Here is a 26891-nt window from a genome sequence, read left to right on the forward strand (position 1 = left end):
AAGAAAATGTGCAAATAATCGTAAAACCGGTTAACAGCTATTTTTTCTCAGATGGTAATCTAACCGTCAAAAACTCACATGCGGCATCCCTAGGAGAAGCACAGTTGCAGTCCAAACTAGGTTGTGGTGGATCACTATACACACAAAAGTAACAAAGGTTTTTGTACTTTTTCAAGAATTATCAAAGTGACGTTGATGAATTTGAAATGACAACATTTATTATGAAATGTATCTGTGCATTGAATAAGTTTCATTCAAGCTGTCAAACCACAAAAAGACGTAATTGTAACTGAAAATAAATTGTGTAGGCTATATGACAGATACATATACACAATGTCTACAAAATGATGGCTAGAATAAATAATCTTTGTCTTTGGGTTTTTAATGGAAAACGATTTTAATGGAAAACTAAGGGAGTTGCGTTCAGTAACACTGTAGAATGGTGCAGCCTCCGATGTTGTAGCTCGTCGTCTGTCAGCAGCGGTGCACGTACTGTGATAAAACAAAATTGTCTTGAATTATAAAATGTGCCATGTCGCCTGCCAGACACGTCTGGTGTGCTAACCCCTTTAATTTACCCTGCCGCTCACACTTTATCAAAGTTGTGTTGAAAAATATGTTTGAAAAGACAAAGATTATTCAGCAACGAGCAGCCTTAATTATATCTGAAAACAATCCCAAAATATATCGATAATCATCAGGAAATTCTTCTGATTATTGATGCATGAAAAAGGCATCGATCCCAAACCTAATGACAACAGCTGTCCCTGGTCCCTATCCATTTCATTGCATGGAAAAGAACAGCTTGGGAAAGAAAGTAATACAGGTTAAGAAGGCCTTAAGAGCGAGTAAATGACAATTTTATTTTTTGGGTGAACTATTCCTTAAATGAAGTTATGAAAGCTCTTGACTTTTTATAAGGACGTTTATACATTAAACTCCTGCATATATTATGCATACATTTGTACAGTAATCATTTGTAAAATCTACCTCAAACAGTATAGCCTATTACACTGTCATAGCAATGCCTTGTAACACTTAATTAAATACAGTGCATTCAGAAAGTATTCAGACCCTTCATTTTTTTCACATTTTGTTATGTTGCAGCCTTATGCTAAAAAAATGCTTATTTATTTTTCACATCAATCTACACTCCATACCCCATAATGACAAAGCAAAAACCAGATTTTTGATAACTTTGAAAATGTATTAAAAAGAAAAAATGGGAATACCACATTAACATTAGTATTCAGACCCTTTGATATTAAATTTAGCTCAGGTGCATCCCATTTCTCTGGACCATCTTTAAGATGTTTCTACACTTTGATTGGAGTCCACCTGTGGCAAAATCAATTGATTGGAAATGATCTGGAAAGGCACACACCTGTCTATATAAGGTCTCACAGCTGAAAATGCATATAAGAGCAAAAAACCAAGCCATTAGGTCAAAGAAACTGCCCGCAGAGCTCAGAGACAGGGTTGTGTCGAGGCAAATATCTGGGGAAGGCTCCAAATTTTTTTTTTTTTTGCCTGCATTGGATGTTCCCAAGGGCACAGTGGCCTCCAAAATTCTTAAAAGAAGAATTTGGAACAACCAGGACTCTTCCTAGAGCTGACCAAATTGAGCAAACGGGGGAGAAGGACCTTGGTAAGAGAGGTGACCAAGAACTCGACTGTCACTCTGGTTGAGCTCCAGAGGTTAATGTGTGCAGATGGGAGAACCATCACTGCAACACTCCACCCATCTGGGCTTTATGGCAGAGTGACCAGACAGAAGCCTTGCCTCAGTGCAGACTGTGAGAAACAAGATTCTCTAGTCTGATGAAATGAAGATTGAACTGTTTGGCCTTAATTCAAGGCATCATGTCTGGAGGAAACCAGGCACTGCTCATCACCTTCGCAATACCATCCCAACGGTGAAGCAAGGTGGTGGTAGCACCATGCTGTGGGGGTGTTTTTTGGCAGCAGGGGCTGGGGGACTGGTCAGGGTTGAAGGAAAGCTGAACGCAGCAAAATACAGAGGTACCCTTAATAAAAAACCTGGTCCAGAGCACTCAGGATCTCAGACTGGGAGGTTTACCTTCCAACAGGACAATGACCCTAAGCACGTAGCCAAGACAACGCAAGAGTGGCTTAGGACAACTCTGTGAATGTCCTTGAGTGGCCCAGCCAGAGCCCGAACTTGAACCCAATCGAACATCTCTGGAGAGACCTGAAAATGGCTGTCCACCAACGGTTCCCATCCAACCTGACAGAGCTTGAGAGGATCTGCAGAGAAGAATGGCAGAAAATCCCCAAATCCAGGTTTTTACGCATCATACCCAAAAAGACTTGAGGCTGTAATTGCTGCCAAAGGTGCTTCAACTAAGTACTGAGTTAAGGGTCTGAATACTTATGTCATTGTGATATTTCAGTTTTTCTTTTTAATACATTTGCAATTTTATCAAAAATCTGGTTTTTGCTTCGTCATTATGGGGTATGGAGTGTAGACTGATAATTTAAAGAATTTTATCATAAGGCAACATAACAAAATGTGAAAAAAATGAAGGGGCCTGAATACTTTCTGAATGCACTGTATAGTCTAAATCTGCTCCAAGCATACTATCTGTCCACATTTTTAGGCACAAGAAGCAATATTTCAAAACAGCTGCTGAAAAAAAAATTATTCTACAATAAATTATCTTAAAACACCTCCAGGCAACAAAAAAAACACATCATTTCAGTTAATTAATAGCTCCAAGTAAATACTTCATATCAATGCATGTGACATAAAAAAAGACTGCAAATGTTTGTCCTCTAGATATCAGAGGTCCATCAAAGTTTGGAAAATGTAACAATGTAAATCTACGAACATCCCTCTCAACAAGCACTTGGTCTCTACTGTGACAGCTTGAGGTCAATTATCAGGTCAACAGTTACATTTTGACAGATTGTAAAGCCACACGCCAGCACATGTACGGCAAGGTCATGCATCCACACACATAAAACATTAACTTCCTCTGCAAGATGAAGCAGCAAACAACATTTCTATGAGGGCCAGTGAAAGTGGAGTGATCCGTGGTATTCAGATCGCCCCCAACACAATGACATGGCCCCTACAGGTATTTGTGCTTCTGTTCACACAACCAACAAAGCATTAGTCCTTGTCCCGACAAACCCCCCCACTACCTGTCGATAATAGTAGATCTACCAAGTCACACAAGCAGATTTAGACAGCGATTTTTTAAAACAGCAAAAGCAATAATATAGCTGCGAGCAGAGATAACGGGCCCAAGCACAACTGGTCCATTTCCACCCGGTGGCATTCGGAAAACAATGCAAGGTGCACACTGCAAGGTGCACCTTGCACCTTGCAGTGTGCAAGTGTGCAGTGTGCTTGTAAATATAAGAGGACTATTTCCTGCTGCCAGGTGGTGGTGCAATGACCGTGACCCAAAATAGTCAAATCCATGTGATTAGCACCCAAGACTAAAAATCCATCTCAATTTTGATCCAAATCACACATTGCACACAGAAGACATGAGACACTTCCTGTTTCCCATTTTCGCCATTAACTGAATGCCTCGTCAACATCTGTTTGCAATTTAGCATCTTCAATGTCTTCGCATTATATTGTCTAAATGTAATGACAGTCTCATGAATCACCTAGGATGAGTATTTAAAAGTTCAGAGACTGCAATATTCAAAAAAATCCCAACTTTCTATTGGGCGGACCTAAAGACTATAATTATGAAAGTTGTCCGGCTTGATGAGAACTATATATGTACCGATTCTGGTGACTGTAGGTGAAAATGGGGGTACTACAGAGCCATCTTACACACCTATTTTAAAGCGGGTGCTACATAGCCCCCCTCAACCATGGGTGAACTTTTGCCCAGACATAATGGCAAACAACTCTGATGTTGAGAAAAGTTTAACTTGATGCAAATGAGGAGCGACTTTCGTGAGCGACAACCAATAGGAGTGACGACAGTGTCAGTGGAGCTCACGTCATCAGTCTCCTTTGAGATAATGGAGTCGAGTGCAAGCAAGACAGAGAAGTTAAAAGTTTCTGTGAGCGATTTCACTGTTCTATACGAGTCATCTGTAACCACATACATGGATATAATAAAAAATGATGCATGGAAAAGAAAATGTCGGCAGTCTGAGTGAGTTTGAGTCGTACATTGATAGTTTGTTCGTCTTATTAATGTTATGATGCAGTGAGCACTGCTGCAGTTCATATAAAAACTCTCCCTGCAGAATGTGCATTTTTAGTGACAAGAAAACGGATTCATTGTTAAACTAGAATGAAATCATAGTTTTATTAGCAAAATGCCTCATCTGTGATCATATTTTCAAAAGACATGGCCAGATGTGCAGTCCCACTAGCGACTTCACAGTACAGAGACTAGCGACATCAAGTGATAAAGTCACTGCATGTGTACGGGGCTTGAGGGGGACACAAAGACGCTTCATTGTTAAATTGCCAACAAAACCAGTTTACATTTTTTTACTTTTTCTTTTTGACGAAACAGAAACTGTCAGGATTAAACAGGAAATAGAGAGAGACGCCCATTTTTCTGGGAGTGTCTGGGGTCCTTTATCATTACTGAAGGGATGGCCTGTATGATAAGGCACTGGTCGCTTGCTGACAGTGTGGGGTGTGACCAAACACACAGACTCACTGATACTGTCCTGATGACACCTTTCTGTCACTTAAGTGTCCCCTGAGGAAGAATAACTTTAAATTATGCAAATAGTCATTTAAATCACTAAAATGTCAAGCCAAATTAACATGAAACAAAGCCAGTTCGATCTCTATTCAAATCAAAAGTTGCAACTGAATATAAGCTACACTGAGAAACGTAATAACGACTGCAAAAGAGCAAAAATGTTTCCAGATAGTTTAAAGCAGTGGTGACCAAACATTTTCCTACGAAGGGCCCAAAAATCTAACTTGATTGAGGGGCCGTGGGCCAAAAGAGAACATTGCATTATAACAAACTCAGGGCCTGAAATTCCTTTCAGAAAGTGATTGGGGGGGGGGGGGGTTCCAAACCCACCCCTTACACGGCTCAAATGGGTGGCATTTTTTTTTTACCTTTACAAAGTTAAATTTGTCTTTTTTTTTTTTCACCATCCTTTTATGTCAAATATCCGCAACTGACTCGGCAACAATAATGTTCAGTGAAAATTCTAACGAAGAACGAGATGGAAATATTAATTTGGAACTATATCAGATTGCAGGAGAATTTTTTTTTGCCCAGAGCCCACATTAATTTCCGACCCTGGATGGAACTAGAGATGGAGATGAGAGATGTAACAGGGGTTTAATTGTCTCTCTTCACCATGCAGCTGGTACATTACACAAAGTATTTTTGCTATTTCTGCCTTTCTTGCAATGTTAACAGCTTTGTTGATTATAAACAGGAACGATATAGTTATGTCGCTCACTTACGGAGACGCAGTATAACGCCATTTGCATGTCAAATTAACAGGTTTAAAAAGGTTTATACATCTGTAACATCTTAAGTTCAATATCTATGCAACAAAGCGCTTCCTCACTGTGCGCTCTTACACTTCTGACGCTGCTGACAGCTGCATGAGAGAGAAAGTGAAAGACAGAGTGGATTTACTCGTGCAGCTTCTTGAATTACAGTTTGATACAAAAAAGTTTATTGATTTGATTTGTTCATCTGTATCTATTGGTTTACTAATTCACAGCTGCACTGTAAAGTGAATAAAAGTGTGTGGGAATTTCCCGCATTATGAACGTGGAAATGGCGGGAATTATCAAAATTGTGCACAATACTCGCAATCCCGCACCGAATTTCAGGCTCTGCAAACTGTATTATATTAAAATATTAAAGATGCCCTGATTCCCCTCCTTTACGATTTCATTATATAAAAAACATTACTCTGCAATCCGCTAAATTAATACAATGAAAAGCTGAATCAATAGCATTTTTTGTTCTTTCCCCCCACTCTTGTCATATCCATCAAGGCGAGCCAAATCAAAGGTCATCACGGGCCAACTTTGGCCCATGGGCCCTAGTTTAGGCATCTCTGGTTTAAAGGCATGTTCAAGGCCAATCAACAGCATTTGTGGCAAAATGTTGATTAAAAAATAATTTCAATTCACCACTCATTTACTTGAAATTAGCTAAACTTACAGTTACAGTGAGGCACTTGCAATGGAAGCGAGTGGGGCCAGTCCATAAACATTAATATATACACTTTTTCAAAAGTATAGCAACAAGACATAAACATTATAGCTAGGGATGCACCGATACCGATACCAGTATCGGTATCGGCCCGATACTGAGCTCATGTACTTGTAAAAATACGCCGATACCAAAGACTGATACCTCTCGTGACGTAATTGACAACTTTCAGTGCACAGAAACACCGGCGGCAGCAGCAGACAAACTGTCAGTCTCAGCAGTGTGGAAATATTTCAAAATTAATGATGACAACCCACAAATGACAGACTGCAAACTTTGTTCTTCAAAAGTATCAAGAGGAGGTACAAAAACTAGCTCGTATAATACAAGTAATCTGATAAAACATCTGAAATTGAAACACAAAAATGAGCACAGAGAATTTGATGCTAGCATTAGCACTCGGCAACAAACACTGCAGCAAACCATAGCGAGACGAGAGAAAATGCCAAGAGATAACCCAAGAGCTATAAAAATAACAGAGATGCTTACCCAGTTCATTGTTCTTGATGATCAACCACTGTCAGTGGTTGATAACGCGGGATTTCGTCACCTTCTTAATGTTTTGGAGCCGAAGTACGAGATTCCCAGTCGCCGCCATGTCACAGATGTTGTATTACCACAGATACACGACGCAGTGAAAAAGCACATTGTCAGCTTGTTGCATGACATAAAAGCAATTAGCTTTACTACTGACATTTGGAGTTGTATTGTAACTCCAGTGTCTCTCATCAGCTTAACAGCACAATGGATAGATGGCGATTTCACTCTACAACAAATCATGCTCCATGCAAAGCAATTCCGAGGCTCGCACACGGGTCAAGCGATAGCGAGCTTATTTGAGGAAATGCTTGCGACTTGGGCAATTCCCAAAAGTTCTGTACATGTTGTGGTCCGTGACAATGCGAGAAACATGATAAAGGGGATGGAGGAGGCCGAAGTTCCTAGTCTTCCATGTGTGGCACATACGCTGCTGCTGGTTGTTGCAGAGGGGCTGCTATCACAGCGCAGCATTGCGGAGGCTGTGGGAGTCGGGCGCAAAATATTTGGCCACTTTAAACATACTCTCGGTTACAGGATATTCAGATACAGCTCGGTCAACCAATTAAAAGACTCCAACAAGACGTGCAGACTCGTTGGAACAGCACGTTCTACATGCTGCAGTCTCTGATTGAGCAGAAACGGGCCATTGGAGTTATATGTGTCTGAAAACGAGCTCCCTGCCACTCTAACAGCAAACCAGTGGAATATTATGGAGAAGATGGTAAAAGTCTTGGCTCCCTTTGAAGAAATGACTCATCAAGTGAGTTCTTCAGATGCTTTAGCCTCAGATGTAGTTCCTGCTGTCACTGTGCTACAGAGACTGTTATTGAAAGAAATGGATGAGGACCACGGAATCAAAACGATGAAGAGCACTTTGCTTGCTGCTTTGCAGAAGCGCTTCTCCAATGTGGAGCAAAACCCGCTTTACGGCATTGCAACTTTACTCGATCCAAGGTAATTGTTTAACAACTTTTTGCTATTAAATTCAATTATGATAAATAAGCTTTAATTTGATCATAATAATAAATAAAATAATATATAAAAAGATTAAATGTTGTGATCTATTAAATTTAAATTCTAATATGCAAGAGTTTTTTTTTTTCTTACTGCACAGAATGAATGCTTATTATATATCATCATTATTTTTTGTTCTAGGTATAAGGATCGATTCTTCTCCAACACAGACACTGCCAGGCAGGTCAAAGAAATGTTGGTACTAGTCTGGACAGTGTTTTTGATGAAATTGCAGATGGATGTGCATCTACATCTAAGAGCAGAGCTCCAACAGCCTCTGCCATACAGCTGGAAACATACCTTGGAGAGGCCACTGTGCATCGTTCAGACAAACCCTTCAAGTACTGGGCAGTTAATAATCTGCGATTTCCAGCTCTGGCTCAAATGGCACAAAAATATCTTTCAGCCCCATGCAGTAGTGTGGAAAGTGAAAGATTGTGTGACACTGAGCTGAACATTCTGAATGAAAGCAGAAGCAGGCTTATAGCTGAACATGCAGAGATGCTTCTGTTCCTTAAAAAGAACCTGCCACTTTTGAAAAATAATTCTAATTGACTGTCTTTTAGAATTTTCATCTTCAAAAACCTAGTGTACAAATGCTGTGAGGAACATCCTTAGCTTATATAGCTTAATTCTTATGAACACTACTCCTACAGTTATAATGTTGCTCACCATGATTAAACAGTACACTGTTGTATTTCACTGTACTAAACTCTTGGTTGTGATTACATTGTTACACAGTGTTATGTTATGTTATAAACATTTGTTCTGTGATATTTGTTTGGAGCTTTTGGACAACTTTGTGACAGACAGATAAAAAAAATGACTTAATGTTTTTATTTTTTTATTATGCCCTTGGTTTAGTAGTGGAGGATATTGGACACTGAAATTTGTTTGTACTTTGACAACTTTGTGACAAGCAGATAAAAATGATTTATTTTTTCATAATATATTTGAGTTACAGTTGTTCATAATTATAAAGAAGCTGTCCTAAAATCATTAGTCTCACTGTGTTGTACTTGGAAAACTGCCACATCACAAAAAAAAAGTACAGGTATCGGTATCGGCGAGTACCAAAAGAACAATATCGGTACTCGTACTCGGTCTTTAAAAAATGGTATCGGTGTATCCCTAATTATAGCCCATGTTACAATGATTTTAGTGTGATAAAATCGCTTACTAGCCTTATCTGTTTAAAGTTATATCCAATTTTACAACTTTGTCATTATAACTACTTACTGCTGGTGAATCCCTGATTTTAAGACACAAAAACTAAAACTTAATTAACTATTGTTACTCCTTTTAAACTGAAATAGACAATCAAATTAAAAACCATATTTCCTAGTGTGATTATTAAACCGAAAAAGAATGTGACAAACCACCACTTGATTTATGAATGAATTTGATTAAGACATCATTTTGATGATGAAATTGAATTAAACTTTAAAACATGGAAAGAAAACAGAATTTATTTATTTTGAGTGGGGTGGGGGAATTTAAGAGAAAAAAAAAAAAAAAAAAATCAAACTTATTTCATAGGGTCCAACTTAAAAAAAAAAAAAAAAAAGAAACCTGAAGCAATGTTTAATTAATTTAAAGACAGACTTTAAGGAAACATGCAAATGTTTAAATTTATTATTTACATTGATAAATTTAACTTTGTTAAATGGGCTAAAGGAGTGTGTTCAATAGCATATTACCTTTACCATTTATTACCATTATTTTGTGGTATGAAAATTGGTATTGAGAATCGTGAAATGTTACTGGTATTGGTACAGAATACTAATATTTTGGTATTGTGACAACCCTAGTTTTTAAAATTCCAATATAATTAATCAGCATCTTTGTTGTATTTGAATATAACAGAATAGAATTTTGGTGATTTTTCAGTGGAAAATTCAAATTTAGTTTCTCAGCCCTGTTGACAGCTCTAATCGGTTGCCTATTATACTTAGTACAAATGCATCTAGAATTGGAAAAAGTTTGAAAATGTGACAATTAAACTAACCCAGACAGCTTTTTAAACTGGTGGTAAAGTACCACAGACAGGTATCACTGCAGTCAAAACACAATTGTGCCTACAATAAAGATGCTGTCACAACACAACCCCATAGTTGGCTGACAGGGTGGCTGTCTATTCTCAAATGTCAGCTAAACCCCAGAGTATGCTTTGGTTAGACGCGAACTAGGTGTCTGTGTACAGGATGTGTGACACAAATTTCATCATTAGCAGAGTGTTTGAGCACTGAACATGAGCGGCTCGATCTTTCCAAGCATGCATACTCTGAAAGTGCTGTATGCGCATGGAATTATTTCACTCATTAGTGTGTCCACAAGGTGGCAACAATTACAGATGAGCCGTTGTGTTCACAAAGAAGCACTAGATGTAATCGGCACTTGTGACAAGGAGGAGGGCGTGGCCAGGCCGTGAGGGTGCACGGCCGGCGCTGAGTCAACTAATCAGTGGGAGAGAGTGATAAAGGGGAGCCAGAGACGCCAGTTCGAGAGAGACACACACTGTGTGTGTGTGTTTATGTTTGTCTAAGTTCATTTATGTAATTAAAAGTTTATGTTGACTGTTCTGCCAGTTCCCGCCTACTCCTTGCCCATCCATTACCCGCTATGCCACTAAACAACAGGAGACAAAGGTGGAAACAACAATATTGGATGTTCATGTTGTAGTATAGCCACACAGGGACATGTTTTAACATTTACACAATGTTCAAAAATTTCTTTTTATTGTAATAGTGTTTTAATATAATGTTTTACATGTTCACCTATGTCCGTTTTATCTTCCTTTTAATTGCATGGTATGCCTTTAAATATTGTTGGTCAACCTGTCAATGGAATTCATGTGACAGGAATAAGGAAGTGTTTGATAAATGGTATATACGGAACCAGCATGGAACAACAAGGGGAGGTGATGGTACAGTGATCATTGGACTAAGCTTGGACTGTGGAGTACTATCAATTGAGGATCAAACGCTGTGGAAGTACTTACTTTTTCCAGGACTGTTCTCCTCGGGTTGGATTACGTGCACTTTTTTTGGATTGTAAATACATACACTATATTGCCAAAAGTATTCGCTCATCTGCCTTTAGACACATATGAACTTAAGTGACATCCCATTCTTAATCCATAGGGTTTAATATGACGTCGGCCCACCCTTTGCAGCTATAACAGCTTCAACTCTTCTGGGAAGGCTTTCCACAAGGTTTAGGAGTGTGTTTATGGGAATTTTTGACCATTCTTCCAGAAGCGCATTTGTGAGGTCAGACACTGCTGTTGGACGAGAAGGCCTGGCTCACAGTCTTTGCTCTAATTCATCCCAAAGGTGCTCTATCGGGTTGAGGTCAGGACTCTGTGCAGGCCAGTCAAGTTCTTCCACACCAAACTCGCTCATCCATGTCTTTATGGACCTTGCTTTGTGCACTGGTGCGCAGTCATGTTGGAACAGGAAGGGGCCATCCCCAAACTGTTCCCACAAAGTTGGGAGCATGGAATTGTCCAAAATCTCTTGGTATGCTGAAGCATTCAGAGTTCCTTTCACTGGAACTAAGGGGCCAAGCCCAGCTCCTGAAAAACAACCCCACACCATAATCCCCCCTCCACCAAACTTCACAGTTGGCACAATGCAGTCAGACAAGTACCGTTTTCCTGGCAACCGCCAAACCCAGACTCGTCCATCAGATTGCCAGATGGAGAAGCGTGATTTGGCACTCCAGAGAACGCGTCTCCACTGCTCTAGAGTCCAGTGGTTGCGTGCTTTACACCACTGCATCCAGTGCTTTGCATTGCACTTGGTGATGTATGGCTTGGATGCAGCTGCTCGGCCATGGAAACCCATTCCATGAAGCTCTCTACGCACTGTTCTTGAGCTAATCTGAAGGCCACATGAACTTTGGAGGTCTGTAGCGATTGACTCTGCAGAAAGTTGGCGACCTCTACGCACTATGCGCCTCAGCATCCGCTGACCCCGCTCTGTCATTTTACGTGGCCTACCACTTCGTGGCTGAGTTGCTGTCATTCCCAATCACTTCCACTTTGTTATAATGCCACTGACAGTTGACTGTGGAATATTTAGTAGCGAGGAAATTTCACGACTTTACTTGTTGCACAGGTGGCATCCTAACACAGTACCACGCTGGAATTCACTGAGTTCCTGAGAGTGGCCCATTCTTTCACAAATGTTTGTAGAAGCAGTCTGCATGCCTAGGTGCTTCATTTTATACACCTGTGGCCATGGAAGTGATTGGAACATCTGAATTCAATTATTTGGATGGGTGAGTGAATACTTTTGGCAATATAGTGTATATACACTTAAGACTATATGTATTTTATCAGTCTGAGAACTATTGTTGTGTGTTGTCTGTTGTAGATATACACCGATCAGCCACAACATTAAAACCACCTGCCTAATATTGTGTATGTCCCCCTCGTGTCGCCAAAACAGCGCCAACCTGCATCTCAGAATAGCATTCTGGGATGCCATTCTTCTCACCACAATTGTACAGAACGGCTATCTGAGTTACCGTAGACTTTGTTAGTTCGAACTAGTCTGGCCCTTCTCCGTTGACCTCTCTCATCAACATGCGTTTTCATCCACAGAACTGCCGCTCACTGGATGTTTTTTGTTTCTGGCACCATTCGGAGCAATCTCTAGAAACTGTTGTGCGTGAAAATCCCAGGAGATCAGCAGTTACAGAAATACTCAAACCAGCACGTCTGGCACCAACAATCATGCCACGGTCCACATTTTTTCCCCATTCTGATGGTTGATGTAAACATTACCTGAAGCTCCTGACCCGTATCTGCATGAATTTATGCACTACACTGCTGCCACACGATTGGCTGATTATCTAATCGCATGGATGATTGTTGGTGCCAAATGGGCTGGTTTGAGTACTTCTGTTACTGCTGATCTCCTGGGATTTTCACATGCAACAGTCTCTAGAATTTCCTCAGAATGGTGCCAAAAACAAAAAACATCAAGTGAGCAGCAGTTCTGTGGACGGAAACACCTTGTTGATGAGAAAGGTCAACAGAGAATGGCCAGACTGATTCGAACTGACAAAGTCTACGGTAACTCAGATAACCGTTCTGTACAATTGTGGTGAGAAGAATAGTATCTCAGAATGCTATTCTGAGATGTGGGTTGGCACTGTTTTGGCGGCACGAGGGGGACCTACACAACATTAGGCAGGTGGTTTTAATGTTGGGACTGATCGGTGTATTTATATATATTGTAAATACACAAATGTTTGGAACTTTGTCTTGCTTTTTCACTCATTCACACTCACACAGATAGATCAGGATCCCCACTCTTTATTGTGTAACAGTAGTTTCGGCTGATTGTTACATTGTAAAGAACGCATGTGTGAGGATGTCAGGAGATACCTTCATTTGTATAACTCAAGTCTGAAGGAATATGAAGACATCTTTATGGGCCTAAACTTCGGAAGAGAAACAGCCCAGTAACTCATAGCAGTCGTAGCATGTATGTGGCAACCGCCTGTGTGTGCGCACAGTCAAATAAAGTATACTTTGAAAGGCTGAGTGCAGACGCTAAGCGTTTGTGTCTAACCCGAAGTATACTTTGGGCTTAACAAGTCATGTGTACTGGTTCTAGAACTGGTGTCATGGTGTAGGGGCTGTTAAAAGCTATCTGTCTTTACATCAATTTGGCTGTATTCTGATCATTCAACATGGAACACATTTCTATTCTTTAACACCTATTCATGAGGGTCAACCTGAGAGCTTCTGTCATATCATTGTTCCATTTGCAAATTACGGTGAAAAGCCACAACACAATGGTAATAAGCCACAGCAGAGCAAAACATTTTGAGCACTGAATTAAATCGTGTGGCAGAAGAGCAGAGAGCTGCTCATCCAACTGCAAGTCAAAGTTCTCCGCTGGTCAACGCGTCACAAGAGAGTGTTGACTGAGCTTTCCACTTAGCGTTTTGCCGTCCAAACATTTTCTCATTTTCACGAGAGCAGGACAACTTATAAGAACTGCCAGTATGCAAGAATAGCCGCCAGTACTGTGATGTCATTTTCGCGTAATTGCAATATTCGAGCAAATGTTGATGAAGTTATGTACATTAAGAGTTCTGGTACAAACTCAAACAGCCAGGTATTGGCCAGAACACTTAAAGAAAAATAAGTAGTGTTTTAAAACGAAAATATATATATATATATATATATGTTTTTATAATTTTGTTGTCGTGTTATGGCTTAATTTCGTTGTGTTGTAGTTTAATTCCGTTGAGCTGTGTCTTTTCCATTGTGATGCATCTAAATTTCGTTGTGGCTTATTTCTGTTGTGTTTTCAGCTTTTATTTGCTTTGCTAATTTGGTTTTGTGCACTCCTTGGCCAACATAGGAAATACTTAGAAACATGACAATGTATCCCACTTTGCAGAAAAAACAAAGACCACAAGTTCAGTGAAATCTACAGCTCTGTTCATTCAGCTGCAAAGGAGCTACTCACAAACTTTGAACACTGTTTGCCTTAATCAATGAGTACAGCTAGAACAACAACATGTGCAATGCATATGGTTCAATGTATAGGCCCAACTCATATAACAACAGCCTGTGTTGACTTGGTCAAACCACAATGAGGAAATGGTCATACACTGTATGACAAGTCTCCATTCAAACCTAACACTTAGGTCATAATGAGGGAGAATCAGGATATGGATCAAGATCAAAATCATTTTAGATGCTCTGTATTCCACTGAAAGTTGTCATAATCCAAAAACTGATACATATGAATTTAAATCACCATACACAGCATTGATTGCCCCAAAGTGGCTTGAAACTTCTGCTCTACTTGACAAAATGATCATCACCCAATAATAGATACAAAGAACAAAATAAATATATTATTGGTGTACTTTGAAAATGTCTTTCCACATAAAATAAAACATCCTTGGCTAATGGCTACCTGTTGAAGAAGTTATTGGGAAAACTAAATATTTGCATCTCCCTTATAAGGATACATTAGGTAAGAAGAAATTTGCAAAGAAAATCAACATGACTATCTACTGAGGGCCCACAGAATCATGTAGCCATTCTGATCAGACACTGAAATTATATCTCCAACACCCAGCTTATGAACAAAATCTGCAGATATGGATCTTGGCCTTCTGGTCTGAAGAACTGCCATTGTATTACTTTCAGTGACACTCAAACCCAGTGTCAGAAATTAAGTTTTATATTAAAGGGCAATATCTGCACTAGGCATCTGACGACATCGGTAATAAGGTACATCACTGTAATTAACATGCACAATATTGTTATCGTGGGCACTTCAAAATACCGTAAATCATTCTAGATAACCTTTTAGCCAAATTGTTTAGATTTTTCTGATCGCCCAGTAGTTTTTTTTCCATCAAAGAATCAAGATTCACAACACTTTCATGTATGCGGCATAAATGACTCATGCGCACTCTGATGTACACAAACCAATGTGGACCAGAAGCATGGCTTAAAGAGTAACGCAGCAGACCCTTTATCCACCTTCTAAAATGGTTAAGTCAGAAGTGTGGAAGTATTTTGGGTTCCATAAAAATGGAGAGGAATTGTTGGTTGACGACGTTTCACTTTGTGTAAAACACATGGCAAAAAAGGAAAAGTGGCAGCAAAACACAAACACCTCCAACATGTGTTCGCTCATCTGCGGGACAATCATTCTGTACAATTCAGTGAGATAAAAGGTGCGTTGTGACAGTTCTGCTAGTTTTTGAAAACTGAGAGAGCACTCTTAGAGACAACTAGCTAAATGACAACCAAGACAAAAAAAGTTAACTGTTGTTGCCATTTGCAGATAACGTGTAGCTTGATTTTAAGTGGCCGAAGAGCAGTTCGGTAAAACTCTGCTAGCTACACAGTAAAGTTTGCGTCTTGTAGTATCAACTGTTAAATTTGTAGCTAGCGCCCAGCTATATATTAGCAACTGGCCTGCTATCCAGAAAAAAACATGCATACTATTGTTGTAGCCAATTAGATGTTCAAGAAGATTTTTTAATGTTCAGGGTTCTCTTAAAAGTTATTTGTTATCTGTTCATTTAAAAGGCCAGTTTGGTATTGAAAAAAGTCATTGAATTTGCTATAAAGAGAACAACAATAAAGTTTGTTTACCTTTCAACCCCTTTTTGTAATGTAATTTAATACCCCGATAATACAGCATACCATGATAAAAGCTTCAGCAATTATCGTGATGTGAAAATTTGATACCATCACATGCCTCATTTGCACCCTTGATTTAGTTTTCAGAGGCATTTTTTTAACAATCATGAGTCTCATGGAATAATTTATTAGACTTCTCAATTATACTTTTGCATTCTTTTGAAGCTTGAAGCAGTGGTCACCATAAACTGCCATTGTATGACGTCACTGAGCACAATATTTTTTCACAATTTCTCCCTTTGTGTTAAGAAAAAGAAAAAGTCATATAGGTTTATAAAAACACAGGGTTAAATTAACAATGACTGAATTTAAATTTTTGGGTGAACTATTCCTTTAATATAAATTCTCAAAATTGAGAATTGAATACCCCTAATAATTAAATCAACATGAACTCATATTCATGCAATAGCCTAATATGTACAAGTAGGACTACAATAGAATATTAAAGGAATAGTTCACCCAAAAATGAAAATTTGCTGATAATTTGCTCACCCTCAGGCCATCCAAGATGTATCTGAGTTTCTTTCTTCATCAAAACAGAATTTAAGATTTTTAGGATTTCATTTCAGGCTGCCTCCTCTAAACAATGCAAGTGAATGTAATCCATTTTTTGACGGTCCAAAATACATATTTAGGGTGCATCAAAATAATCCACTTGACTCCAGTCGACAAATAAAGTTCTTCTCAACCCAAACGATTGATTATTTTTAGAAACAAAACAATACTTGTATACTTTTTAACTACAAATGTTCGCTTCGGTACATCTCTGTGACGTGCGCTCATGAGAGGGATGACGTAAGCTCGTTGGTAAGGTCACGCGTCACGTGGAGGAGGAGTCAGGAAGCGCGTCATTGTTTACAAGAGGAACTTGTGCCATTCACAAACCAAAACAGTCCAAAACAATTTCAAAACAATATAAAAAAAAAAAATAATCATTTCCAAATAATAATAATAAAAAAAAATAATGTAAACAATGACGCACTTCCTGACTACTCCTCCACGTGACTCGTGACCTTACCAACGAGCTTACGTCATCCCTCTCATGAGCGCACGTCACAGAGATGTACGGAAGCGAACATTTGTAGTTAAAAATAAGTATTGTTTTGTTTCTCAAAATAATCAATCGTTTGCGTTCAGAAGAACTTTATTTGTCGACTGGAGTCGTGTGGATTATTTTGATGCACCCTAAATATGTATTTTGGACCGTAAAATAAATTTAGTACATTCACTTGCATTGTTTAAAGGAGGCGGCCTGAAATGAAATCCTAAAAGACTTAAATTCTGTTTTGATGAAGAAAGAAACTCAGATATATCTTGGATGGCCTGAAGGTGAGCAAATTATCAGCAAATTTTCATTTTTGGGTGAACTATTCCTTTAAGAACTATATCAGATGTTACAAATATTTAACAGAAGAATTTATTATGAGGGCATTTTTTTGTCCCCACATTCTGAATTTTGGGTGCATTCTTGGTGGCATTTTGCATTTTTTATTTTAGACCCTGCTCAAAACAACGTTTTACATAAATAAAAAAACAATGATCATACAGTCCATTTTCAGGCAAGTTTCAAAAGCTGTTGTTGGGTGATCAAAATTAATCAGACAGGTCTTATCAGTGTACACAGTAATTTACAGTTGTAGGGAGTGGTCTAAGTGTGTCATAATTCATTAACTTCATATACTGTTCGTATTTTCATCATAAAGCAAACAACTCAACAGGTAAGCAAGCCATGCATTTCTACAGTAGCCACTAAGGTGTCTTAAAAACAAAACAAAAACTTGCTAAACACTGCTGAAGTGTTTAGCAGGAGTTTGAGATGGATTGAAACTCCAGTTCACAGCTACAGGGTGTAAAGGCCTCCCATCAGCTCCTGTTGGAGTTGCAGTGCTCAGCACTCCACGTGCTCCCGTGCAACTCGATCAGATAGGGTGGGGAGGGGGTTTTAAATCTGCCCACATCAGCAAGTCTGTCCAAATACACCCAAATAATCCAGGCACAAAAGCGTCTGCAGGCCGAATGATGTGGGAACAGGCGTTTATTCCCAATACCACCATATTTGGTCACATCACATATGGCAAGCTTAGAGCTTCCTGACAGCAAAAGGTCGTGTTTTTAACCTTTTAACTAAATGACTTAATTAGCCTAAACTGGGTTACATTACATTTATAATCACACATGAGTGTCCAAAGAGAATAATTAGGATATGTGTGTGTATTATGTATTTTCTAACTTTGACTAACAACCGTGTTTTAATCACGCGACTTAACACAGCAAAACCATCTGTTTGCCAAACCACCCATGACTAAAATACAAGTCTAAAATAGAACAATGACAGTCACAACAACTGATACACCATTTATTCATACATGTGAATAAATCCGAGCAGTCTGATTTTGAAATGCTGCTATAAACTGTCTTAAAGGATTAAACGGGTTATCGTGCTAGCAGTGTGCTAAAGCTAATAGACCACGCCCCCGCCTCTGATTGGTCAGTTTCTCTGCCTATGTATGAAAAACACACTTTACGGATATGGGCACAAAGTTTCTGAATTAATATTAAATTAGAAACTTCCCGCCGTTATTATATGTTTTAAAGCATGGATGCTCGAGCAAGCGAAAGAGCTCGTGAACGTGAGTTGGCCGGTGTTGAGTGAGTTTATGGACCGCTGCTGGTTGAACTAGCACGTGCGGGCTAACAGAGCACGTGTGCACGAGAATAAATGCTGTTAGAAATGTAAATGTGTCTTATCCGCATAAATGCAGTTGCATGCATACATGCCTGGGGCCTAACCTGTTTGTATGGAGCTGTTGGTGGCATTATTGGGAGGGCAGGTTTTCTTCGTCCACGGGTTCACTTTCGGTGGAGGAGCCTCCATCACTTTCTTGGCAGTGTCTGTGGCTTTGTGGCTTGATGCATTCTGCTCGTTCTCCTTGTCATTCGTGCTGTCCGTGTTCAGGCCATCAACTTTGCCGTCCATGACCCCGTGTTTTTGATGTTTCGAGTCGACTTGAGGAGGATCCTGCTGCCCCTCCTCGTGGCTCGCTCGATCGGGTTTCTTGGGTCCGTCTGCGTCTGACTTGTTTTGGTTCCCTTCGTCCAAACTACTGAATGTCACGTCCAACTCGCTCGCAACCTCGGTGGACATGGTTCAAAAGAGCAAACGCCCACACGCGGCTATGTTTTTCTTCACTTGTCCCGTAAAAGTTATTTCCCCAGTCCTAATAAAGAGAGCGATTCGGTCAAAGCTGTTGCAGCTCGAGCGCAAGTTGACAGGCAGCAGCTTGAAACACGGCGGAGAGCTACATCGGACTTTTTCCTTCTTAAATGTCAAAATGCTCGGTCTCTTAAAGAAGCCATGTCGTGCAATCACACCATCTGATAATTATAATAATAACGTCAACAAAAGAAATAGAAACTTTGCCAATGTTTTCAAGCCACTATGCGATTTGACTGATCAGCAGCTCACCTAAATAAAAGGAAATACTACGAACGGCCACGAGTCATTGGACGAGTGTATAGCGCCTCTCTGTTGCCCCTGTCGGTCAAAATGCGGTACTGCAGGAGGGGCAGTAGAACGTGGTTGATCAAAGGCAGTCTGACGTGGCCTTTCACCCGGTCGACACACAAACTCACGCTACTGTTACAAAATCCGAAAAACAAACACCGGGCAACGCACAGATCAACGGATTTAAACCGTCTGTCGAATTTTGAATAGTTACAAGTTTAGAGTTAAAATTAGAGAAGTTAGAAGCAGCACTGGATCTCGTTGAGCATCATAGTAAGAGGACAACAGAAACATCTGGCTGAATAATAAAGTTACTAAAGGGACTTTTTTGGGATTTGCGCCTTTAATGGAATAAAATAATTTAATCCCAGGTGTTTGAAGGGGAAATGGTTATTCATGTTTTGTAAACAATGTTTCACACCAGATGGAGTTCTTTCACTCCCCTGGGCAAGAGAAAGATTATTTTTATGTTGCTCCTAAGTGTTAAAAATACATCACCTAATATACTCAATAATATATATATATATATATATATATATATATATAGATATATTATTAAAAAAAAGTATTTTATATTTTATAGATTATTTAATTTATGATTATTAAAAAAAGAATATTGTATTTTTATTTTATAAAAATGTAATATTTTATAAAAAAAATAAAAAATCATGCATTTGGCATTATAATAGTATAAAAACATTTAAATATTTTTTAAAAAGCTAAAACTAAAAGGCCAGTTAATAAGATGGCATTTCTGTGTTGGCTACAAGAAAAACCTAACAATCAATATGTTAATATTTTCTTACAGTATTTTCCTGTTTCATATTTTCCTTCCTATGGTTGTACCTAACAGCATAGCAACTGGTGTGACATGAGATGTAGATAAATGAAAGGGATAATTGAAGGCAAAAATGATAATTCTCTCATCATTTACTCATCCTCATGCCATCCCTGATGTGTATGACATTTTTTTCCTTCAGCTGAACACAAAAGAAGATTTTTAGAATATCTCGGCTTTGTTTGTCCATACAATACAAGTGAATGGTGGCCAGAACTTTGAAGCTAAAAAAAAACACATAAAGGCAGCATAAAAGTAATCCATAAGACTCCAGTGGTTAAATCTAAATCTTCATAAGCGATATGATAGGTGTGGGTGAGAAACAGATCAATATTTAAGTCCTTTTTTTTTTAATTATAAATTCTGCCCAGTAGGTGGCAATATGCAATGTGAATCGCCAAAAAAAACAAAAGAAGGAGAAAGTGAAAATGGAGATTGATAGTAAAAAAGGACTTAAAAATGTACATGTTTCTCACCCACACCTATCATATCGCTTATTAAGATTTATGGATTACTTTTTTGCTGCCTTTATGTGTGTGTGTGTTTTTTTTTTTTTTTTAAGCTTCAAAGTTCTGGCCACCATTCACTTGCATTGTATGGACAAACAAAGTCGAGATATTCTAAAAATTTTTGTTTGTGTTCAGCTGAAGAAAAAAAAGTCACACATCTGGGATGGCATGATGGTGAGTAAATGATGAGAGCATTTTTATTTTTGGGTGAACTATCCCTTTAATTCTTTTTATTTTATTCAAAACACAGTGTGCTTCCCTGTGGTCAGACTCTGCAACTAGAGTCTGGTGTGTTCCATTTTATTATGTTTAATGCACATTTTCAGGCAAAAGGCAAAAAAAACTGACAAATAATTTAAATGTTTATTACAAAACTTAATGCAGCATTACATTACAGTACAGCATGTGTTCAAATAAGCAGTATATTAATGAGCACAACTGATTTTCAAATATTGTATAATTTTATATATATATATATATATACACACAAAATCTTTTAAAGATGTTCAATGTGTTAGTCATGAAAGTTAATGATAAGTTAATTATTCAGATTAAGTAATTATTCAAGGTTTACTGTACATTGTGAAACATGGTAAGGAAGTTGGTTAGGGACAAAAGGGTCCAGAGAGCTTGCAGATGACCTTTCTTTAGGTCTTGTGTATATGTAAGGGTGATCCCAGGACAACACAAGATGTAAATACATTTTTTTGTGTACTGAGCATTAAAATTAAATTGACCAATTTAAGTTGACATGTTGGTGTATCTTACAGGAGGCGGGCAGATGAGTTTAATTGATTCTAAGAAACTGTCGGTCACTGTCTTCTCTCCCTCAGGTTCAAACTGTTGGGAAAGAGGTAAAATGATAAGAAAGTGTCAACTTTCAAAAGGCATACTTTACATTTAAGCCCCATAAAAAGTAAACATAAGACCGTGAAAATGGTCACGGCTAAATAAACTGATTTAAATTTGAGGTCTGAGATCAAGCAAAGATGGGGCTCAGCAAAGGTCTCTCCTTTAATTCTGAAATCACATACTCTGTTCTATAAAAGAGTGATCAGGATCTAAGCAGTAACAGTGGTTGATCCTTACCATGTTGTTCCAGAGCCCTTTTGCCAACTCCTCATGACCTTTCACAGTAAAGTGAAAACAATCAGCTGTAAAGAAACTTGTGTCAGCTGTGCCATCCTGAAAAAAAATAAACACCAGTAAGATGCTGTTTGATAAAACCTCATAAGACAATATGACATACATTCTTATCTCATGCAATCTTACAAGATTTTGTGTCCAACAATTTGTGCACTGCACAATCACACAAATACTAGTTTAGCATGAACTGAAAACTTTATGCTGGAGGATGAACACACAGGCAGTCTGGGAGGCTTGGCATAATCAGTCTTCAGCTGGGTGAAAAGACAACAGCTGTCGCAACCAGCACCAACATCTTTAAGTGTACGAGTGTCCCAACGTGCAATCAAAAGTCATCCACACACTTACAATCTTCACGTCTACTTGCACACTAGTGGCCAAACACCAGAAATACGTAAAACAAGTGGGTAAGTAGGCAAGACCAAAACCGCAAGTGGGGGTATTGGGACAGGGCCTAAGTGTCATCTCTGCAACCCTAGCATCACCAAACAAAATAGGAAAAATAACAATTACACACATTCAATGTAAATTTTGAGACATAAAAAAAAAACAAAAACAAAAAAAAAAAACGCTTGTAAAGCTTCAAAGTTAAAACACACCAGTAACTCTTATTCGAGAAACAAATATGCATGTTGATCACACATGTTGCCAAATCTGTCACAAAAAAAATCTATCCTGGGCTCAGTTCAATATACTTTAACATCTGTGCATCTTATTTGGAGACTTATTTTTATATAATTTCCATTATATAAGTTTGACTTGTAATGCATTGTATGTTACAAGTTTATGATGTGGCTGTTTATAAAAAGACCACTGATAGTGGTAAATGATCACATCATAAAGCCTTATAGACTTTACACTATGCTACTTTTACATAACAGCACTTACACAGTTACATTTATGAACTTCTGCTGGTAAAATTAGATTTTGATTCTGTTATAATCAGTGTTGGGTGTAATCCAAAGTAATTAGTTACTGTAATCTAATTACCTTTTAGTCAAAAAGTAGTTAAATGCATTACATTTCTAAATTCTAAATTCTTACTAAATTCTTGTAATTAGATTACAGTTACTGACTTTTAATTAATTTAATTACTTTTTAGTACATTGTAGGGTTATGCTAATTTCTAATATATTATTTCTGTTGATACATACATTCATACACTCAGTACCTCACATTTCTCCTTCACAGTGACTCGTTACATGGCCATAATTAATGTATTCAACATAAATAATATATTAGAAATAAGCATAACCCTAAAATGTACTGAAAAGTAATTAAATTAATTGAAAGTCAGTAACTGTATTCTGATTACAAGAATTTAAAATGTAATGCATTACACTACTTTGTACTAAAAAAGTAATTCTATTACAGTAACTAATTACTTTGTAATTGGATTACACCCAACACTGTGTAGAATACATGAGTTATGGCCCCGCAACGAGTCATTGTGAAGCAGAAATGTGAGGTACTGAGTATATGACTTGTGTGTAACAATGAACAAGAAATATATACATTATTTTGAATTTGTTGAGCAGAAAAGTGTTTTAGAAAGTAACTTAAAAGTAAAGTAATGAGTAATGTGATTACTTTTTCAATAAAGTAATTAGTACTTAACTAATTAATACATTTACTAATTAATTAATTAGTAAAATCTTATTACAATTTTTGAGGAAATAATTTGCAATTTGCAGTGGATTACTATTTTTAAGTAACTTACCCAACACTGCTTATAATGCATTAGACTCTTTAATGTATAACTATGAATAGGTTAAGTATTATAATGTATTATAACTGTAGTTACAATTATTAATGAGTTATAACATATTATAAGTTGTATTATGAGAAATTATGAATGCAGTATAATGCATTTATAATGCCTTTACAATGCCTTATAATAATGGGCTTCATTGACAGTGTTACCTAAGAAATTTGGCTACATGTGTGATCAAAATGCATTTTTTTTTTCTTGAATGAGAGTTATTGGTGTGTTTTAACCTTGAAGCTTTGCAAGTGATTTTTCTTAATGTCTCAATTTACACTGAATGTGTGTAATTGTTATTTTTGCAATTTTGTTTGGTGATGCTTGTGTAGCAGAAATTACCACTTCGAATCGGAAGTTTACAAACTATTTTTGTCCAGTAGAGGGTAACTTATACGATTACCTTTATTAACTTCTGCTGATAAAATTGGATTTTAACTGTGTTATAATACATTAGACTCTTTAAGGTATAACTACTCTATAAATAGGTTAAGTATTAAAATGTATTATGACTGTAGTTATAATATGTAATAACTTTTTATAAATAATTGTAAGGCGTATTATCGGACAATATGAATGCAGTATAATAAAATAATATTTTTAGTGCATTGAGTGTATGTTTGCACTTCACACATACTTCTGAAGTATACAGCCAATGGTGGGCATCTCAACCTCTCTGAGTGGCTTCATGGGGAAAATTTGAACAACATTCGCTATTAATCTAGGGACCTGGGAGAGAGAGAGAGAGGAAGTGAGACAAAAGGGTAAAGCAGTCCAGCATGCTTTCAGTCACTGTATGGCAAGATAATATTATAAACTTATCTGAATATGAATATGTTAAAACAAACAGATGTTGAGTCTCTTCCTCTGCCTCTTCTATCAGTATTTCCAGATTTTTTTGAAAAATCCACAGAAAATAGTGACTATAAAAAAAGAAATAACAAACACACTGCTTTAGTTTTGCATCAGCCATTGCTACAAATATAAACCTCATGATAGGAACACACACAGGACAAACTGACTTTATTTTTACAATTATCACAAATGACATTCATTCCAATCAAGACATTTAGGAGTTTCCAGTCTTCTTTGAAATTCAAGCCCTGTTGAGAAAAAGTCAAGCCACAGTAAATGTGCAGAAACACAGTTAATCCACATTAAGCAGCCCAAAAAACAATAAACTGAAAAGGGATGACCCAAATGATCAATTATTTCAGGTAAAGACAATATTTAGATGAAAAAAAGAGAAATAACTTTTACCGGGTACATCTTAAACATGTCGATCATGTGCCTGGTCTGCTCAGAGAAGTTTTTGGAAAGGAAATAGTCATACATATATAAAATAAACACACAACATCCACATGGCTTCTGTTGGCTCTTTCTGGAAGGCCATTGTCATGTTAAATGGACTATGAAGTACAAAGCATTGTTTTGTGTTAGTGTCATCCAGAAGCATCCATCATTCTTTTCATATTTGTCACATTAAGTATTAAGGAATGATGCTTACAATGTATTGTGTCCAGTAACTGCAAAATTGAAGTTGGTGTCATTAATTGTTGTTGGGTATCCATGTAGGTTCGGCACAGGTGATGGTCCAAGAACATTTGGGTTGAAAAGTTTCACAATGTCTGAGGGAGTGAGGGAAAGTTAGATAGTGAACAAGAGACGTGACAAAAAGAAAGAATGAGAGAAAAAGTTAAAAGTGATGAAAGATTATGAGAGTCAAGGAAAGAGTGGTCAAAATTATAATGTAAATTAAACATATTTACAATTTCAAGCTCAAATCTTACTTGCAAGAGTGATAACATCCTGATAGGTTCCATATCCTCCAATACTGCAGATCACACAAACAAAAACATTAGGTCCCCTTATTACTTTCATGTTTCTGGCAGATTTACAAGAAAGTGCCTACACTGTGTTTTTTTTTTTTTTTTTTTTTACAATTTACTTCAGAAAATAGCTAAAGGACAATTCTGGGTTCAATCCAAGTTAAGCTCAATCGACGGCATTTGTGGCATAATGTTGATTACCACAAAAATTATTTTGACTCGTCCCTCCTTTTCTTAAAAAAAAAAAAAAAAAAAAAAAAGAAGCAAAAATTGAGGTCACAGTGAGGCACTTACAATGGAAGTGAATGGGGCCACATTTTGGAGGGTTTAAAGGCAGAAATGTGAAGTTTATAATTTTATAAAAGCACTTTACATTAATTCTTCTGTTACATTCATTATTTGAGCTGTAAAGTTGTTTAAATCGTCATTTTTACAGTCATTATATGGTTTGTTGACATTACATCATCATGACATCATCAAGTTGTAAAATTGTCTATAACTTTGCGCAGAAAAGGTTGTAAGTGATTTTATCACACTAAAATCATGTTAACACACATATTGTTTATGTACTGTGCTATAGTTTTGAAATATTAAGTATTTTAAAGTTTACAGATTGGCCCCCATTCACTTCGATTGTAAGTGCCACATTGCTTTTTTTAAAGAAAGGAGGAATGAGTCAAAATACATTTTTGTGGTGATCAATATCATGTCACAAATGATTGAGCTTAACTTGTATTGAACCTGGAATATTCCTTTAAGGAAACTAAGTTTAGTCCTAAAATGGAACCTCAAAGCATGTATAAGAACAAAGTACGATTACACTTAAAGTGCTGTATAATAGATGAGACAAATACTAAGATTAACAGCTTTGTAAATTCAGACAAACTATTAAACTAAATTACTGCAATGAAAATGTTTTGATTTTGATCCTCTGTCTGGTTAGCAAAACCATAATCAGTCAAATTAACCTTAAAGTTGATCAGCAACTATTCAAATGATAAGCTTTCACAGATTTTCAAGTATTAATAATAAGGTAATCTTTGTTTTTATGTATGTATGTTGGGGGGAGGGGATAGTAAAGGAGTGGGTGTGGTACCTCCATGAAATGTGACAATACTCAATTGGAATTTCCAAAACAGTTGAACAATTGGCACCTATAGCACTCTGACAGTATTTGAGAAACAAGTAGAAAACAATAATTAAAAAAAAAAAAAAATGTCATTTACAACACATAGTGAATAATAACAAAACAACAACTTAAAATGTACATTTTCAGAAACAAATTGCATTTACGTATGTATCAAAATAGCACCAAGAAAATATGTAAAATTGAAACATGAGCGATATC

At 37.4% G+C, this 26891-nt stretch overlaps 1 protein-coding gene and 1 long non-coding RNA gene across 3 annotated transcripts in view; both read right to left on the reverse strand.

Moving 5' to 3' along the window:
• Window positions 1-19442, reverse strand: part of LOC127455278 (la-related protein 1B-like) — a 65066-nt gene extending 45624 nt beyond the window's left edge. For both annotated transcript variants that reach the window (XM_051723022.1, XM_051723021.1), the window contains exon 1: window positions 18745-19442. In XM_051723022.1, the coding sequence (XP_051578982.1) occupies window positions 18745-19099 (355 nt within the window). In that variant the 5' untranslated portion in view covers window positions 19100-19442. The remainder of the gene's footprint in view (window positions 1-18744) is intronic.
• A 1937-nt stretch (window positions 19443-21379) lies between these two features.
• Window positions 21380-24443, reverse strand: LOC127455293 (uncharacterized). Its single transcript, XR_007899654.1, has 3 exons — window positions 24352-24443; window positions 21896-21991; window positions 21380-21646 (listed from the first exon to the last, which is right to left on the reverse strand). It is a non-coding gene; the product is annotated as an uncharacterized LOC127455293 (long non-coding RNA).
• Between the last annotated feature and the right edge of the window lie 2448 nt (window positions 24444-26891).

Source organism: Myxocyprinus asiaticus, chromosome 17 (assembly GCF_019703515.2).
Source record: "Myxocyprinus asiaticus isolate MX2 ecotype Aquarium Trade chromosome 17, UBuf_Myxa_2, whole genome shotgun sequence".
Classification (NCBI taxonomy): Eukaryota; Metazoa; Chordata; class Actinopteri; order Cypriniformes; family Catostomidae; genus Myxocyprinus; species Myxocyprinus asiaticus.